At 53.7% G+C, this 15,849-nt stretch overlaps 2 protein-coding genes across 7 annotated transcripts; one reads left to right on the top strand and one right to left on the bottom strand.

The window, feature by feature from the left end:
- Positions 1 to 378: 378 nt before the first annotated feature.
- On the bottom strand, positions 379 to 9,117 carry Znf219 (zinc finger protein 219). 5 transcript variants are annotated; one of them, XM_063236931.1, is made up of 5 exons: positions 8,944 to 9,117; positions 3,855 to 3,949; positions 2,160 to 3,579; positions 1,650 to 1,781; positions 379 to 1,436 (listed from the first exon to the last, which is right to left on the bottom strand). In XM_063236931.1, exons 2-5 carry the CDS (start codon positions 3,858 to 3,860, stop codon positions 838 to 840), a joined length of 2,157 nt encoding a protein of 718 aa, XP_063093001.1. In that variant the 5' UTR covers positions 3,861 to 3,949; positions 8,944 to 9,117; the 3' UTR covers positions 379 to 837. The 5 variants fall into 5 exon arrangements, with proteins under 5 accessions (XP_063093001.1, XP_063093000.1, XP_023422683.1 ...); XM_063236930.1 differs by lacking the exon at positions 8,944 to 9,117 and adding an exon at positions 8,453 to 8,822; XM_023566915.2 differs by lacking the exon at positions 8,944 to 9,117 and adding an exon at positions 6,448 to 7,466.
- A 772-nt stretch (positions 9,118 to 9,889) lies between these two features.
- On the top strand, positions 9,890 to 13,403 carry Tmem253 (transmembrane protein 253). 2 transcript variants are annotated; one of them, XM_003474521.5, is made up of 8 exons: positions 10,161 to 10,963; positions 11,088 to 11,218; positions 11,611 to 11,721; positions 11,823 to 11,879; positions 12,177 to 12,287; positions 12,405 to 12,551; positions 12,877 to 12,979; positions 13,313 to 13,403. In XM_003474521.5, the coding sequence occupies exons 2-7, from the start codon at positions 11,111 to 11,113 to the stop codon at positions 12,955 to 12,957; spliced, it is 615 nt and encodes a 204-aa protein (XP_003474569.1). In that variant the 5' UTR covers positions 10,161 to 10,963; positions 11,088 to 11,110; the 3' UTR covers positions 12,958 to 12,979; positions 13,313 to 13,403. The 2 variants fall into 2 exon arrangements, with proteins under 2 accessions (XP_063093003.1, XP_003474569.1); XM_063236933.1 differs by lacking the exon at positions 12,177 to 12,287 and having other exon boundaries at positions 9,890 to 10,963.
- Positions 13,404 to 15,849: the final 2,446 nt, after the last annotated feature.

Raw genomic sequence — 15,849 nt, 5'->3', positions numbered from 1 at the left:
TCCAAAGCTGACTATGCGTGAACCAGGCGAATGTGTTCCTCTGCAGTGGCTCCTAGGGCCTTGATGAACTCTGGAGCTTTTCTTCCCGCACTGCACCCACTTCCAGAGGCTGAGCTGGTCATACACAATCTGGGGCCCAGCAGTTCTCCAATGGGGTGCTCAGGCCACGGTGCATGAAAACTCCCTAAGCTACTTGTTACCTGTGTTTAGGCTCTAGCCAGAGTACCAAGTATACCAGAGTACCCAATCCTGGGACCCAGGATTCTGTGTTTCTTACCAGGCTCTTTTGAGTGGTAACTAGGTACGTGGCCAGGTGACAGTTTCCTGGGTAAAAGAGACCAAGGAAGGGAGTAAGACACAGGCAGACAGACACAGGGCCCTGTGCCTCAAGACACCTGTTTATTGGGGACACGACTCTGTGACAGGGATGACAGGAATCGTACCAAAAATAGCAACGTCTACAGGGCCCCTGATGGGGCTAGAAGGGTACAGTGCCCCCCACCCCCACCCCCTTGTACAAAAATAAACTCTCAGGCCTATGGACCAGCAAAAACTGGCAGAGTGGTTCCTCAACAGGGACACAACCCTCTCTGCCAGCCCTGGGACCCCGTTCTTTGACCCTCACCTCTGCCACTTCTAAGGCACTGTGACTCCCATGGGCTGGGTGGGTACCGCCTGCCCACCCTCCTTCGCCTGCTGCCCCTCCACCTCTGGTCGGCCTGGGGCTGGGATGTGGGTCCCACGCTGCCCCTGCTGGCTGCTCTACCCAACTACCTCTAGCGCTTCCCTGCTCCTGCAGGGAAAGCTCACTAAGCTAATCACCCCTAAGAGGGTTCCCTACCGCTCCTGACCCCCCAGGCCTGCCTCTCCGGATCTTAGCCCAGGGCCCTCCTCGCCTTCCAGAGCAGGACTGGGAGGGGTCTCTCCTGATGGTACTCGGGTATAGGGGGGAGATGCATCAGCCTGGGGCTGCCGGCGACCCCGGGCCCGGCGGCTGTGGTGCACTTGCAGGTGCAAAGCCATGAGCTCAGGGGCTCCAGTGGCAAAAGGACAGAAAAGGCAGCGGTGGAGGGCACCCCCTGGCCCAGCCTCACCTCCCGGGCCTGCCCGCAGGGACAGGTCCAGGGGTTCAGCCTCACCACCTCGCCCATTGCGCAGGGTCCTCCCAGGGCTGGCGGGCTTCCGACGGGAGCCTGGAGCAGTACTGCCGGTGGCTCGTGGGCTTGCGGTCCCCTCCACCCAGGTAGAAGGCTGCTGAGCTGGCTTAGCTCCAGACAGCGGGGCTGAACCCCGCTGGGAAGGGGGTGGCGGCTCAGGGGGCGGCCCTGGGCCTGCACTGCTCCTCTGCTCACGGTGGTGACGCTGCAGGTGATACTTAAGTGAGCCGGACTGGGTGCCTGCGTAGTCGCAATGTGGACACTTGTAGGGGCGCTCACCTGGGGAGAAGTGAGATAACACAGAGTTACCATTTTCACACACAGCCCCTCGCATCTGACTGAGTTTACAGACCATCCTCACATCAGGAACAAGATGCTCTCTCTCCCACTGGCTCTGCTTAATAGACTATTTCCCAGCTCATCTCATCAAACCATTCTGAAGGTTGCTGGGCCTCCCTCCAGCCCCACCCCCGCAGAAGCCACCTCCCTCACCTGTGTGCACTCGAAGGTGTACTTTGAGGTGATGCGCTGAGCGGAAAGATTTTCCACAGAAAGGACAATCCTTGCCAGTGGCACCCCGGCTCCCTTCAGGTCGGGTCCCTCCAACCAACAGACCATTTTCTTCTGCAATACACAGTTTGAGAGAAAGTTACAGGGATCCCCTTGCCCTGTCCAGGCCACATACCCCATGTCCACCTCACAGCCTGACTGCCACCCTGGGAGCTCTGGTTTGCAGGCACCTGAGTGGCTGAATTTCTTGTAAATTAAGAGTGAGTTGCCTCAGAAGATGCTCCCTGGGGAGCAGGGAGTATTCAATTTTTGTTTAATTTTTTTGGTACCAGGAATTTTAAACTCTGGATCTCGCACTTGCCAGGAAGGTGCTGTGCCACTGAGCTGTATCTCTGATCCAAGTGGGTCTTTTTAAAGGAAGCCAGAGGTGGTGGCAGCAAAGACAAAGATAATGAGACTCAGGAAAGTCTAGAAAGGAGAGTCCCTACATACCCTGCGTGGCTGTCGATCTTGCCTGGGCAGCAACAGCAGGTGTGGAGTGCCCTGTGCCCTCACTGGGGCGCGGGTGCAGGGGAGCCAGAGGGCCCAGTGACCTGCCCCGGGTCCAGCTCTCCTCCTCAGCCTCCACTGCAGCTGCCTCCTCCTCTTCCTCTGGCTCCTCTGTGCGGTGTCGGCGAGCCCGGGCTGGGAGACTGGACGACAGTGGACGGAATCCCCCGAAGCCACGGCCAGCCCCAGGCTCAGCACCCTCACCATTGGGCCTGGCTTCGCCAGCTCGGAGGCTCAGGTAGCCCAAGAGGCTGGGGGGCTCACGGCGCTCAGCTGCAGTGGACGTCGGGCCCAAGAGGAGTGCAGGACCCAGTGGCTCATAGGCCAGCAGGCCCAGATCAGGAGGCTGGGGGGCCCGCGCAGGCGCTGAGCCAGGCCCCGGGGTACGCAGAGGGCCCAGCTTGCTGGCGTGCACCTTCATGTGGTTCTTAAGGAACCAGGGCTCCTTGAAGCAGCGACCACACACAGGACACGCGTGATCGAAGGATGCCTTGTGCTTGCGCATGTGGCCCTTGAGAAACCAGGACTGTGTAAAGCTCTGGCCACACACTTGGCAACGGAACTCCGGAGGCGCAGGGGGCTCCTCTGGAACTGCAGGAGCCGGGGCAGGGGTAGCCTCACGTTCAGGCGGCTCCGGTTCCGGCCCAGGAACTGATCTGGGTTCAGGTTGTGGGGGAGGCTGAGGCTGGGGCACCGCGGAGGCAGCCGCCAGAGGGCGCTCAGCAGCCCCGTGTACCGTCAGGCTGTGGTGCAGCAGCTCCTCTTCCTGGCTGGAGCCAAAACTGCACAGGCCGCACTTCCAGGGCCTGTGCAGGATGTGCAGGTGGCGTTCACGCTCCGCGGAGGTACGAAACTTGCCTTTGCAGAAAGGGCAACGGAAGGCAGACGACGAAGGGACCTGAGGCCGGGCGAGGCCTTCAGCGGCGGGGGCGCCCTGCATGCCGCCGCCCGAACTTCGAGAGCGCCCCAGTCGGGCCTCGCGCAGTAGGGCGCGCTCCTCCAACTCCAGCAACAGGCGCGCCGCGGGGCTCCGGGGACGCTCAGGCTGGTGCGTTCTCAGGTGTGAGCGCAGCAGAGCCCGCTGCGCCGCGCGGTGGCCGCAGTGTGGGCACTGGAAGGCCTGGGCACCAGGGTGCGCTCGCAGGTGCAAGGCCAGGATGGAGTTGAAGCGGAAGCGCTTCCCGCACACAGGGCAAGGGAAGCGCCGATCGCCTGCGCGGCTCTCAGACCAGCCCACCGCTCCCATCCCGGGAGACCCCGCGCTCAGGCCGGGCCCGTTGGAGTAGCGCTGCAAATCCAGTTCGCCGTCGAAGGCAGGGGGTGACGGCGCTAAGTGGCCGCAGGGGACACGGGGACGTGAGCCCTGTGGAAAAAAGGTGAGCATGGAGCAAAGGCTGGAGAAGGCTGCTCTGTGGAGTCAGCAAAGGCAGCAAAGGCTAGAACTCCAGGGAAGGAAGGCTGGGGCCGACCCAGGACAGCTGGCACTACTCACCTCAGAAGCCAAGGAATGGGAGGGCAATGAGTGTTGGGGCCAAGGAGACAATTCACAATAGACAGGAAAAACAGGAAGGCAGGGAAGGGAAGGCTGGGTTAAGTGCTCGATAGGTATTCCGGGGTTCAGGGCAGAGATCCACTCACCTCCATGGACCCCTTCACATTCTTTGGTTCTAGGGAGTGCAGGGACGAGGGACGAGGAGGAAAAGCTGCTAGTGAAGGCAACAGGTGCTGAGGAGCTAAAAGCAAGAGAGGGAGTTGGAAGAGAGATGAGCCCTGATTTGCATCAGGGGTAAGAGTCACCCTAAGTTCCATACTCTTAGCACCCTGTATTCCTGAAACTTCTCTTCTTCCTATTTGAAGGGAGTTTCTGTCCTTAAAAACAGCACCCTTTGATTTGCCAACTCCAAAACCTATCCTGATGATCAAGATTTCTTCCCCCTTATACATTTTAAATGCATGGTCCAGAACACTACCACCACCAGAGTGGGGGTACGGTATCACAGTGTACCCCTCTTCCATGTGGGTGGAGCTGTGCACCTTGATAAGCAACTGAGGAGAGCTTGCTGCCATGCTCCCCGGTTGCCCAGGTGAGACCGGTCACTCTCAGACCCTTAACTGACCAACCAGCCAAACATCTTTCCAGGTTCCACTGTCCTTGTTTCTGTCCTTACCCTTTTGGTCTTTCCCCCTCACTCTCCCTCCCTCTCCGCCTGGATTCCTGATCCATTCATTTCCATTCATTACAGAGACTCATTCATGCATGGGAGAGAAACACCTCCCAGCAGCAGAGAGTCTGGAGACAGACAGAGGGGGAGGGGTATGGAGGGGGAGACAGCCAAAGAGGGAAGGAAGAGAGTTGGGGGAGGAGTGGAAGTTAAGGGGCACTGCCAGCCTGAGCAAAGGGTTAAAAACTGCAAATACTCTCTAGGATTTTTCCCATTTCAAACCTCAGAGCCTGCAGTTTGATGGGGCATCTCAGCCCCTTTGTCCAGAGCTGTTCCGAAGCAGGCTTTCCTCCTCTCTGCAGGGGAGAGGCTTCCTCACACAAGAGGAGGATTACACTGGCTCTGAGCTCAAGAGGCTGGAGTGAGGGACGGGGGGCGGGGCTGGGCCATCTGCACAGATAGGGCTCAGTACATACTTTGAGCAGGAAGGGGTTAAATGCTCCAGCTAAAATTCCCTAGGCCTGAGATGTGCAGAGCTCCAGAGCTAGGGAAGAACACTGAGAGGAAGAAGATAGGGGGCGGGGGTCCCAATTCTAAGCAGCAGCAGAGGTCAGCTTCTGGACTAAGAAGCAACCCCAAAATTAAAATGAATGGAAACAGGCCTGGGAGAGTGACAGAAGCCATCCAATGTACCTTCCTTCCCTCAAACTGTACAAGGGCTGCACGAATGTAGGCCTATCCCCCACTCCAAGTGCACACCTTGGCCTGTGTAAGATATCTGAAATATAAAGAACTACCCACAACAGGCATTATGAAACCAAATGAGTTACTAAGAAAGAAAAGGACTCAAGCATTACTTTGATTACAGATCTCTACTAGAAGAGAACTGGGCAAGGGGTCTGCCCTCTTAGCAAAGAAAAGGCTCTGGGGGTTCAAAGCTGCCTAATTTTGAACATTTAGCAATGTAGTTAGATTCCATGAGGGGAAGAGTATCTGTTACATTAAGAATCTGGGCTTTGGGAGTATTTTTAACCATTAATTAAATGTCCTTGTGTAAGGGTCACTATACTGCCTCCACTAAGATATGTATATTTCTGCAGCTCCAAATTCAAGGATCCTTTCATCCTCTGGCCTCCAAATAAACTCCCTTCCTGGAGCCAAGAGCTAGCCAGGTTTCATGAAAGGTGAATGAAAGTAGTAAGCCCAGTCTACCCATTAACAGCCCCCGCAACTTCAATCCCTTAACCTCTCAGGATACTCATCTGTAAAATAAGGGGGTTACACTAATTTATACTGTTGGTCCTTTCCAGCTTAGAAGTGTCATAGTTCTAAGTCCAAGACTCTTCCAGACCCCAGAGATGTATGTTAAAACATATGGTCATTTGTTCAGTACCATGGAGAGAGCAGTGGGCTACCAGAAAAGCCTCTTTGGCCACCTCAGTACCATAGATAGAGCTATGAAGTGCTAGAGGGGTCACGTTTGCCACTTTAGCATCACAAATAAAGCACTGAGAAAAGCTAGTTTTTTTTTTTTTAAATGGTAACGACAACAACAACAACAACAACAAAAAAAAAACCAGGAGGGGGGGGGGGAAGTGGTGCCATAGGGATTCTTTTGGCCTTTTGGATGTCACTGAAAATAGAGGTAATAGAAAATAGCTGAAAGTAGGAAATTTTTAATTAGCTATAAGGAGTGTCCTGACAGTTACAGTTTGTACATCCTGGAATGAGTTACTGAGGCATCGTATTTGGGTTCATCACATTCTGCTGCTCTCCTGGGGATTCCCGGAACATCCTGGTGTACAGCCAATCTGGTATATTCAGAGGAAGCAGATGGCCGGGAAGGGGGGAGGAGGGAGGCTGGGAATACTGCATGGTCATAGCTGACTAACCTATGGGCACATATTCTGATTCCCAGAAAATTCTAGGGCCCCTAAAACTGCCTGCAGGACAGCAAGCAAAACACCTCACGGGGAAGCTGGCCTCATTTCCAAATCAAAAGAGCAAGAACAGAGCAAAGCTTCTCCCCAGCACACACACACACACACACCCCACCAACAAAAACCCACTTTACTCGCAGCAGACTCCAGGATTCAAAGTGATACAGAAGACCCAAACTGCAGCAGAATTCCCAGCAGGAAAATCTCCCCAGAAGGCAGCCTAAAATCAACAAAATCCACTGAAAATCCCTCACAGGCCCAGTGAAGACTGCCTCAGTTTCTCCACACCAAGTCAGATTCCCGGGCACCCGATCTCAGGTGGGGAGAGCTCTGCCAAGGTCTGGGGTTCTATGAACTGGCTTGGAACCTAAGTCACACATGTACTGCCAGTGGACAATAATCACTGAGTTCTCTGCACTCGGGTCTTAAACACCATCCACGAGACTTGGCCAGACAGTAGCACTGACCTACTTTCCATCCCCACTGGGAATCAGGGGTTATCTTGCCCTTATTTGGATTCTACACAGTTATAGGGCCAAAGATAGGAATCAGAATATTTCCAAAGCAACAGTGCAACTACTCTTACAGGCTAGGAACACCGGTAGGCACGAGGGTATGAACCATCAACCCTCAATGAAAAAAGATGGACATTTGGTGAAAATTATAAACAAGGACAGGTACGCAGAAGCATCTGGTAAATGAAGAACCAACAAGATTGTGTGGGTTCAGCCTTGTGGTTTAAAAGTTTCTAAAATCAAAATGTAAGAGGCAAGGGTTCAGGATCTCTGAGGTCTACTTGCGGTAACTAGGCCTTGGTCTCTGCTCATCTGTAACACCTGATGTTTTCCCCACTGTGAATCCTACACGTTCCAAATCTGCTAACAATTATGATGACCACTGTGCTAGAAAGGATTAAACAGGAAAGGAGTTTCTCAGGTGATCTAGAGTCAAGACCACTCTACTCACAGTCAACAGCTCACTTCTATGGTCTCTCTATGCCCTCTAAACCTTGCTCATCAGCTCCTCCAAACCCACCCTACACTGAATTCTTGACAAAAAGCCTCCTTCCCTCTGTCCTCACTACAGTGAGTCGGGGGCATGAACGCTCAGTCATGGATTCCAAATGTACAGCAGGAGATGACAAGAAGCTACACCTGCTGCCACCCTACTATGATGACTCTTACCCGAGGCATGTCCTAACTTGACCCTGATTCTGAAAGTTCTGGAGGACCTAGATTTGAAGAAGGGGGACATGAAGCTTAATTTCCCTTAACTGGAGCTGACCTGAGAAAAGTCAGTTCTAATGCTGACGTAAGCATCGATCTTCAGACAGGGGGTGGGGGGGGCAAGATAGGGGGTGGGCAATCGAGCTTCTGGGAAAATCCCCCTCCCAGAAATCAGTTGGTAAGTAGGGTAAGACCTGTGATCCCTCATGAGAGGTCCTTTCAGCAGCACCCCAGACCCCTCCCAGGGAAGATAAACCAGAAGGACGATGGGGGGCAGGGTTGTGAGATAGGGAGGCCAGGACTCTGCTACCCCGGCCAGGAGAACAAAAGCTGAGTTACAGCCGCCTCCGCTGCTGCCGCGGGCCGAGCTCTTTGTGACACTTTGTTTGGGACGCAGAGAGGGAAGCACCCCCCATCCTCTCCCCTCCTTTCCCCTCCCCACTCCCAGAGAGTTCGGGTTCCCTCCCCCTACCCCACCGGCCCTACCTGGGCCGGGGGGCGCTCGTCCTCCCAGGCTCGCGGCTCCAGCGCCCCGCACCCCCAGGCCCTCGCGCCCTGCATTCGGGCCCCTACAAAGACGCTCGCTACCCCCCCTCGCCCCAACCCACCCCCGCAGGCCCTTCCCCTTTGGTGTCCGCTCCCCCGGCTCCCCCACCTGGCCCCCCTCCCTCGGGGCCCCCCTAGCTCTCCAGGCTTCAGAGGCCGCCACCCCCACCCCACCCCCCCAGGAGCTCTGGGCGAAGTTTGCTCGGGGCCGAGCCGGCGCCCCTCCCCCGCCCCCGCCCCCGCCCCCTGCACCTGCTCCGAGCCGGGCGCGCGGAGCGGCCCCCCCTTGGGGGGGGAGGGGGCGAGGGCGGGGGCGGGCGGCGGACGGGGGGGTGCCGGGAGCGGGGGGAGCGGCTACTCACGAGCTCCGGGCGGGCGGCGGCGGAGCGGGCGGCGGCGGCGGCGGCGGCGGGCGGCGGGCCGGCGGCGCGGGCGTCAGCGTTACGTGGGGCCGGGGGAGATGCGCCGGGCCCCGGCCCCCCCGCCCCCGGCCCGGCCCCCGCCCCCTCCCCGGTCCCCCCGCCCCCGGCCCTGGCCCGCATTGTGTGCGGCGGGAGGCGGCCCGGCCATTAGCATGCGGGGGGCGGCGCGGCGGGGTTGCGAGCGCGCGGGAGCGCGGCTCCGGCTCTGGGGACAGGGAGCTGGGGACCCCGGGAGCCGCGCGAGGCGGCCGCCAGGGGCGGGGTGCGCGCAGTTTGGAGACTGGGGGCGCTGTCGGAGGGAGGGCGGGAGGGAGCGGGGGTGGGGCGCCCAGACGATTCAAACCCGAGACTGGAAGAGATTTGGAAAGGTCATCTCGTCCTTCCCCCAGCCTCCGAGCAGGACCGCCCCTCCCGCCGAGACCCGGACATACCAGGGAAGGGGTTGGCGCGGCCGCCGCTTCTGCCCCGACACGCACAGACTCGGGAAGTTCTTCCTGGGGTTTTATCTCAAAGCCTCTCCCTTACAATTTCTGTCTCTCTTTTTGGGGAGGAGGAGGGGCGATTATAGAGATAGTTAATGTCTGCCGTATAAGAAACATTATTAAAGTTACTCTTCGGTCCTTTCTGTTCTTGATAAACAATTCTGGCTCCTTCTCGAATTCTGGTTTCCATTCTTTAAGATACTTTAACGGCTTTTCAATACAACAAATATTTACTGAGTCCTTACCGAGGACCAGGCACTGTGCTTAGCACCGCGGGAGCTGCACGCACGGGGGAGGGGGACACTTTCCCTCGAGGAGGAGATGGTAGTCTGGACGGTGGTCGCAAGCTTGTAATAGTATATTCGGATTTAATAACCATTTACTGGAATACCTGTTCACATTTAATATCCCGTACTCCTTACAATAACCTTCTAATATAATTCGTATTTACATGTAAGAAAAATGAGGCTTCAAAGAGTCACCCCACTGGCCTGCAAGTTCAGGAATCTCAATAGGGGCCCAACAAATCACAGTGCCATTAAATTAATCCACAGAGGGATCGAGGAGGGGGGAGTAGGCACCCAACAATTTTGTAGATCCCTTTAAAATATTATTCCCATGATCCAGGAAAGGAGAGTGGATGGAATGTTTCAGTAACACCTGCCCAATGCTGAGTGGGGTAAAAGTATAAGAATAAACCACTTGCTTTCCGAGAGCCTGTGTTCTGACACTCCCAGGGGTCTTCTGGGTGAGTTTCGCCTATCCACAGTAGCTAAATAATAATAGCCACTAACGTTTACTGAGCACTTAAGTGCTGGGTGTTGGGCTCAGCTGGTTCATATGTGTTTTCTCGTTTAATACTCAACGCAACCTCTTGAGATTAGTATTAACTTCTCTTTATAGATAAGGAAACAGATTAAGTAACTTGCTCAAGGTCATCCATATAGATCCGGGACTTGAGCATAGGTTTGTTGTCTCTAGACATTAGACTCTGCAGATGGCCTTTCCTTTGTTCTACAGAGTATATATACAGGTCCAGCTGGTTTTGCTTCTTACTGGAGAAATCATGTCCCCAGCTCAACTTGGGAATAAGCCTTTTAGTATATCAGAGTCAGGCACATCAGAATGACCTCATCGGCACCATTAATGGTTATTAACAACCCATCCATAGCACATTGTTACCTGCCTTTTATTAGTGAACAAACCGAGGTTCAGATAGTTAAAATAATGTATCCAAGACCACACAACTAGGAAAATGGCAGAGCTGAGATTCTCGCCTAGGCCATAAAGCACCTATTCGCTCAGAAATAGTGTTGTAATAGCATCCTTCCCAAGACACCATTTGGGGACCATATTCTGTACATGTCTAAGTGCAAGTTATCACTGAGTCATAAACAATCTCCAGTGCTTACAGGGCTCCCCATCCACTTAACCAGCTTTCACTTCAGTGTAAATCATCAAGAAAAGAAGAAAAGAGGAGAAAGTGTCTAGAGAGTAAGTTTCCAGAAAGCCAGGGCATTAAAGCTTACCTGGTCTGGGAACAAAGTGGCAAATAGTAATGAGAAATCTAGGCAGTAATATAGGATTGCATTAGGGCAGAACAGGTAATTTGACAAGGAAGTCAAAAAGAAAAGGATTAGATGAAAATAAGGGGAAACAAATCCAGTGTGATAGTGTCCATAGGGGTGAGGTAAGTGAACCCACAAGAGCCCAGGATGAGGAAAAATGGGGCAACAGGAAATGGGAACAGAGTGAGGCAGTGCTGGGGTCTGTGTGAACTGAAGCTGGTGAATGCCAGCCTCTTCCTGTATCCTTAGGCCCTCACTGGAACCTTTGCCCCACCACACCCCATCCCTGACAGCATTCCTCTGCCAGGACTAGTTTGCTGTCTGCTCTTAATTTTCTATCCCCTAAGGAGTCCCAGAACACAGCAAGGTTTCATCCCTTTGGAGGAGCTGCTTCAGACTAGGTAGGTATAAGGCCCTGGGCCTCAACTTCCTGCATACTGGAAGTGGGCAGGGGATAAATAAAAGAAACCTTGTGTCTCTTCTTAATGCCTGCCTCCTGAAAAACCTTGTAATGAATTTTTCCAGGCTTTGTGGTCAAGAGAGTCCCCATGGAGGACACAGCTGCTCAGCAAGAACAGGAGAGGCCTAGTCTTCGTCTGGAAAAGCTACAGCACTGGGCAAGACACAGGCAAAGTGGACATCTCTTGGTGCTGGCGGTGAGACCAGGCTGCCCTACTCCAGGTCTCAGCATGCACCCAGTTCGGTTCCATCCCTATTCAGGGAGCACCTATCATGTGCTGGAAACCATTAGGTTCCAAGCAGGGGGAAGAGGGAGGAAATACAGAAATAAGCAAGGCAAGACCCTCAATCTCCAAGTAGCTTCTGTTATGTGAGGAAAACATAACAGGTAAGTAAACTACAACATGAGGCAGAACAAATTTAAACAGTGTTTAATTTTTAAATATCTCTTCCTCCACTGCCTTCGGTTGACTGTCTTCGTTCCTATCATGCATTCATCCCAATCCCCGATCTCTATGAGAGGCAAGGGCTCTAAGAAGGAAAGAGAGTCCTTGATGGTTCTCCCCAGTTACCTTGCCCTGGCCTCCAGGTGAGTCAGCTGTGGCTGGCAGTAGCTGTGGTGCCCTTTGCTGTCTCAGTCGCCTGCGTGAACTCTGCTTGTCACATGGCCACAGTGCTACCACTTGTACCTGGTGCCTCAGTAAGACCTGCCACAAGGGAGGGTGGAAGGAAAGTCCCTGGGGGTGGGGGGCGCCTTCCTAGTGGAACTAGAGCTTGACACTTGCTCTTCTTACCATTCAGGGTCTCCTCACAGGAATTGTCACCCTTGAGCTTCGAAGAGCACCTCGCCTATGGAAGGTGAGAGGGGACGAGAATATAGTACTGTCCTCCCACCGTCCCCCAACAGACACACAGACAGACAGACTGACACAATCTCAGTCTAGCAAATAAGTGACTCTAACTACCACTAATCTTCTCAGCTGTCTGATCCTGACTACCCTAAAATACTAAGAAGAGCAAGACGTTAAAGGGTTAATAGCCTTATTGGGATGTGGAAGAAGAGAGCTAATTTTGTTTACAGCTGGGCTACAAGTACAGTTTGTGGGTTGGAATGAGCCTCATCAGCTGGACAGGGCTGACCTGGCTCACTGACAGGTTCGGGCCATGATGATACTCAACATCTTCAACCTGATCTTGGGTTTCATTGCACTGGTGGTGGAGGTGATGAAGACAGTCCTGGGGCCTGCCTCTACTGCCCGCTCTCAGGTACTGGCAAATGAAAGAGAATGGGGGAAGAGGAGGAAGCAAGAAGAGATAAGAAGAGGAAGCGCAAGGGGGAGCAGGTGCTGGGTCCATGCGGCATCCTGTTCTGTGTCCCTGTAGCATGCAGGCGTGCTGGTGCTCGAGCTCAGCGCTGAGGCCTTCATCACAGGAGGAGTGCTAGTCTCAGCATATGCCCTATTGTTGCTGAGCCGGAGAAAGCCAGGATGCTTCAAGACCCAGAGTCTGCACTACCAGGAGCTGCAGGAGGTACTGGGGGGGGACAGGCAAGAGAGCACGGAGCAGCTAACTATCAGCTAATTTTTCCACTAGCTATTTTGGTCATTGGCACTGAAGGGAAGACAGTGGGGCAGGGGACAGATTAAGAGGACCTACATTGAAACTAGCTTTCTGACTTTGCACATTGTCCTCGAAGGGTGGGGAAAGGGAATCAGGTGCCCTGAGTGTAGGAAGCTGTGTAAGGATGTACTGAAGAGGCTGTGAGAGGAAATGAGGGAGGAGGAAATTCGTTCTTTTTTAAGAGTGTCTCCTTTCTCATCCCTACAGTTGGCTCACCCCTCTGTCTGGTTTCCAGGGCCTCTCGGAGGTGGAGGAGGTTCCGAGTTTGGAGAATGATCCCAATGTAGCAAGCACAGGAAACAGAACAAACGAATAGGCCAGCAACGGGAAGCAGACAGGTGCTACTGTCCTTCTACCCTATAGGCCCATTGTCCAGATGCTCCGCTTCTCACCCCACCAAACTCAGAAGCTAACCAGACTCCTTGGAACATGCATGAAGTCCTCTTCCCTTCTGCGCTGCATAAAGATATGCTGAGGCGAGAGTCCTCCTTCTCATCCTTATCTTCCTTTCCCACTGCCTCTTCACACAGCTTCGCTGATGCCTCATCGCTGTCTTTCTGTCCATCATTCACAATCCCATTCGTTCCATGCCTGGGTTCCTGCACACACACACACACACACACACACACCCACCCACCCACCCACCCTAAATCCCTGTCCCTTCTACCCAGGTCCTGGCTACACTAGCAGTGACTACAAGTCCCATGATGCCCAGCTACCCCGTGGCCTGCTGGGAAATAAAGAATCTTCCTTTTCCTCCTGTGGCGGGGGCGCTGTGCATCTGCTGAGTGACGCGGGGAGCTGGAAGTCAGGGCCTTGTCGAGGCTCCTCGGACGCGACCACTGGCCGCGTGGGGGGAGGAGCCGGGCTGAGAGCCCAGCGCGGGGACACCAACTCAGCAAGTTTGAAACGAACAGCACCCCGTGGCCCCACTGCGCTCCAGCCAGCAGCTTCGGAGCCGGCGTGGACCAGGGGCTGACACTCGGCAGAGCTGGCGACCCGGGTTTGGCGCCGCGCCCCCTCGCAGGAGTGCCCAGGTCCAAGGTCCTGAGACTTGGAGTGCGCGCGAGAAAGGGGTTGGAGATGATGACTCAGATTCGCGGGCCCTTTCTCGTCCCCTCCCCCACGGCCCAGGCGTCGCAGAGCACGCTTGGTGGGCAGGCGGGTGGGTCTGGCAGGCAGAGGGAGGGAGGGACGTGGCGACCCGACCTAAGACTTTCCCGCCTCTAGTGAGCCCGTCGGTGTGACGAGCCCGCGCTGCAGCCGCCCTGAACAAGGCGGGAGCGGGACTGCGCAGGCTCAGCTTCCTGGCACCCCAGGACCTTTGATCCGGGGCCACGGTCTAGTTGCTGAAGCTCACATTGCACTCGACCCCCGCTCCATTTATGGCCTTTGCAAGTGTACGAAGATGAAGAGTTCGGGTGGACTTGAAGGAAGCCCAGGAACACTGGGTGTCCCAGTACACCAGCCGGGCAGAAATTAGCAATTGACCGGAGCTGGAATACTCACCCCAGATTGACACAGTGCCCAGGATGGGTGTTTGCCTCACACTCATTTTTGTTCGCACTTAAGAAGGCTTCTTTCCCTAGAGAATGCGGCTGCTCCGGGCTCAGCCAAGCCCAGGCACCAGTGAGGTAGAGGGCAGCCTGGCTGCCGTCCCTTGCCGCTGCAGCGGCGCCAGCTGCGCCTTTCTGCTGTGACACCTTGGGAGTGGTAAAAGTCTCCCTGTGACAAAGTTAATCGCGAGTCCGAGTGGGTGAGGACAGTTCTGGGATCAGGCTCTGGGATGGAGAAGACAAAATCGAGGCTCCCTCCTTTTTCCTCCCCCAGTGTAACTGCCAAGATAACTGAGGCTCATCTGTAGAAGGTTCTAGAAGAAGAGTACTGTCATTTTCTTCAGCATCTGGTGGTGGTTGTAGATGAGGAAACTGGCGAGAAAAATCAACAGTTTGCTTTGTCTTCCAGCTTTTGTTGATGAGATCAGAGATCTAGATACAGCACTATTTCTCAAGAGAAACAGCGCCCAAGCAAATGGACCTCATAGCCCTGAGATAAAATTAGGTTATACTATAGTACCTGCTGAAACCTCAGGGGTTTACAACCACAGAGGTTTAGTTCTTACATGTCCAGAATAGCCTAGCAAGGGTCTCTGCTCTTTTTAAGTTATTCAAGTACCAAAGCTGATGAATCGCACCATTTTGAGGTCCTACTGTGTCGTAATGTGGTTTAAAGGTTACCTCCTTAAGAATGAAGTAAGCATAAAGAAACCACTCCTCCACCCCACCCCAAGGTATACATGTTATTTGTGCAAACCATACAGCCACACTCAAGTTCAAGGAAGTAGGTAGGGCAGTCTTCACATGTGTGGAGGGAGAGGCAGGCAGGAGAGGCCAGCAGAAATACTTCATTAAAAGAAAGAGGGTTAGGTGATTCTTAACAGCGGATGTACCCTATCTTTTAGGAGGTACGCTCACTTCTTTGGTTTATTTCTGTGAGCCCTTAAGTAAAATTATTTAATAGAAATTGTTCCTCCAAATAACAGGTGTCAGGAAATCTAGATTCTGACTCTGTTACTTGGGCACCTCAAGTCTCCTGAACTACATTTTGCTTACCTGAAGGTTGTGCTCATGTATTTATCCTCCTAATGGAATGTCAAGGCTAAAATTTTTCCTCACAAGGAGAAATACTTTAAAACTGTAAGGCATTCAGATGTTGGAGAATTGTTTCAGAAGTAAGGAATGGTTTGAATAAGTAAGGCAGAGTAGGGAATGGCGAGACATGATAGACTAAAGATGTGCTCTAGTGCTCACTTCAGCAGCACGTATACTAACATGTCCTGTTTAAGTGACTGTGTATTATCATTCAGCTCCACCAATTGATGCAGTGTGAGACTGTGCACCTGGTGGTGCTACATATTTAATTTTTCTATAGAGTAAATCTAGGCTAGGGAGGGAGCTCGGTGGTAGAGTACTTGTCTAGCATGCACAAGGCCCTAAATTCAATCCTCAGGGAATAATTGTAAACTAATTATAACCTTTTTTTTTTGGTAGCTCAGGCTAGCCTCAAATTTGCGATCCTCCTCAGCTTCTAACGCAAGGGCCAGATTCAGTCTGTGCTCCTTTGGTTGTCTGTCTCTACATTATACAAATGTAGGGCTGAGCACAGCAGCCTGTGACTGTCACCCTAGCCACTTAGGAAGCATTGATTG

This window comes from Cavia porcellus, unplaced genomic scaffold, assembly GCF_034190915.1.
Source record: "Cavia porcellus strain 051 isolate PalLab524CR breed Dunkin Hartley unplaced genomic scaffold, mCavPor4.1 scaffold_26, whole genome shotgun sequence".
Taxonomy (NCBI): domain Eukaryota; kingdom Metazoa; phylum Chordata; class Mammalia; order Rodentia; family Caviidae; genus Cavia; species Cavia porcellus.
The sequence above is the reverse complement of the archived record's forward strand: the minus strand, read 5'-3'. Positions and strand labels throughout refer to the sequence as shown.

Coding starts and splice junctions, on each gene's coding strand:
- Znf219 (XM_063236929.1), bottom strand. CDS start 4,283: ATGGCAGCAAGCTCTCCTCAGTTGCTTATCAAGGTGCACAGCTCCACC. Junction 1,782..2,159: donor AAGATCGACAGCCACGCAGG/GTATGTAGGGAC, acceptor TGTGTATTGCAG/AAGAAAATGGTCTGTTGGTT. Junction 1,437..1,649: donor ACACCTTCGAGTGCACACAG/GTGAGGGAGGTG, acceptor ACTTCTCCCCAG/GTGAGCGCCCCTACAAGTGT.
- Tmem253 (XM_003474521.5), top strand. CDS start 11,111: ATGGAGGACACAGCTGCTCAGCAAGAACAGGAGAGGCCTAGTCTTCGT. Junction 12,288..12,404: donor CCTCTACTGCCCGCTCTCAG/GTACTGGCAAAT, acceptor GTGTCCCTGTAG/CATGCAGGCGTGCTGGTGCT. Junction 12,552..12,876: donor ACTACCAGGAGCTGCAGGAG/GTACTGGGGGGG, acceptor TCTGGTTTCCAG/GGCCTCTCGGAGGTGGAGGA.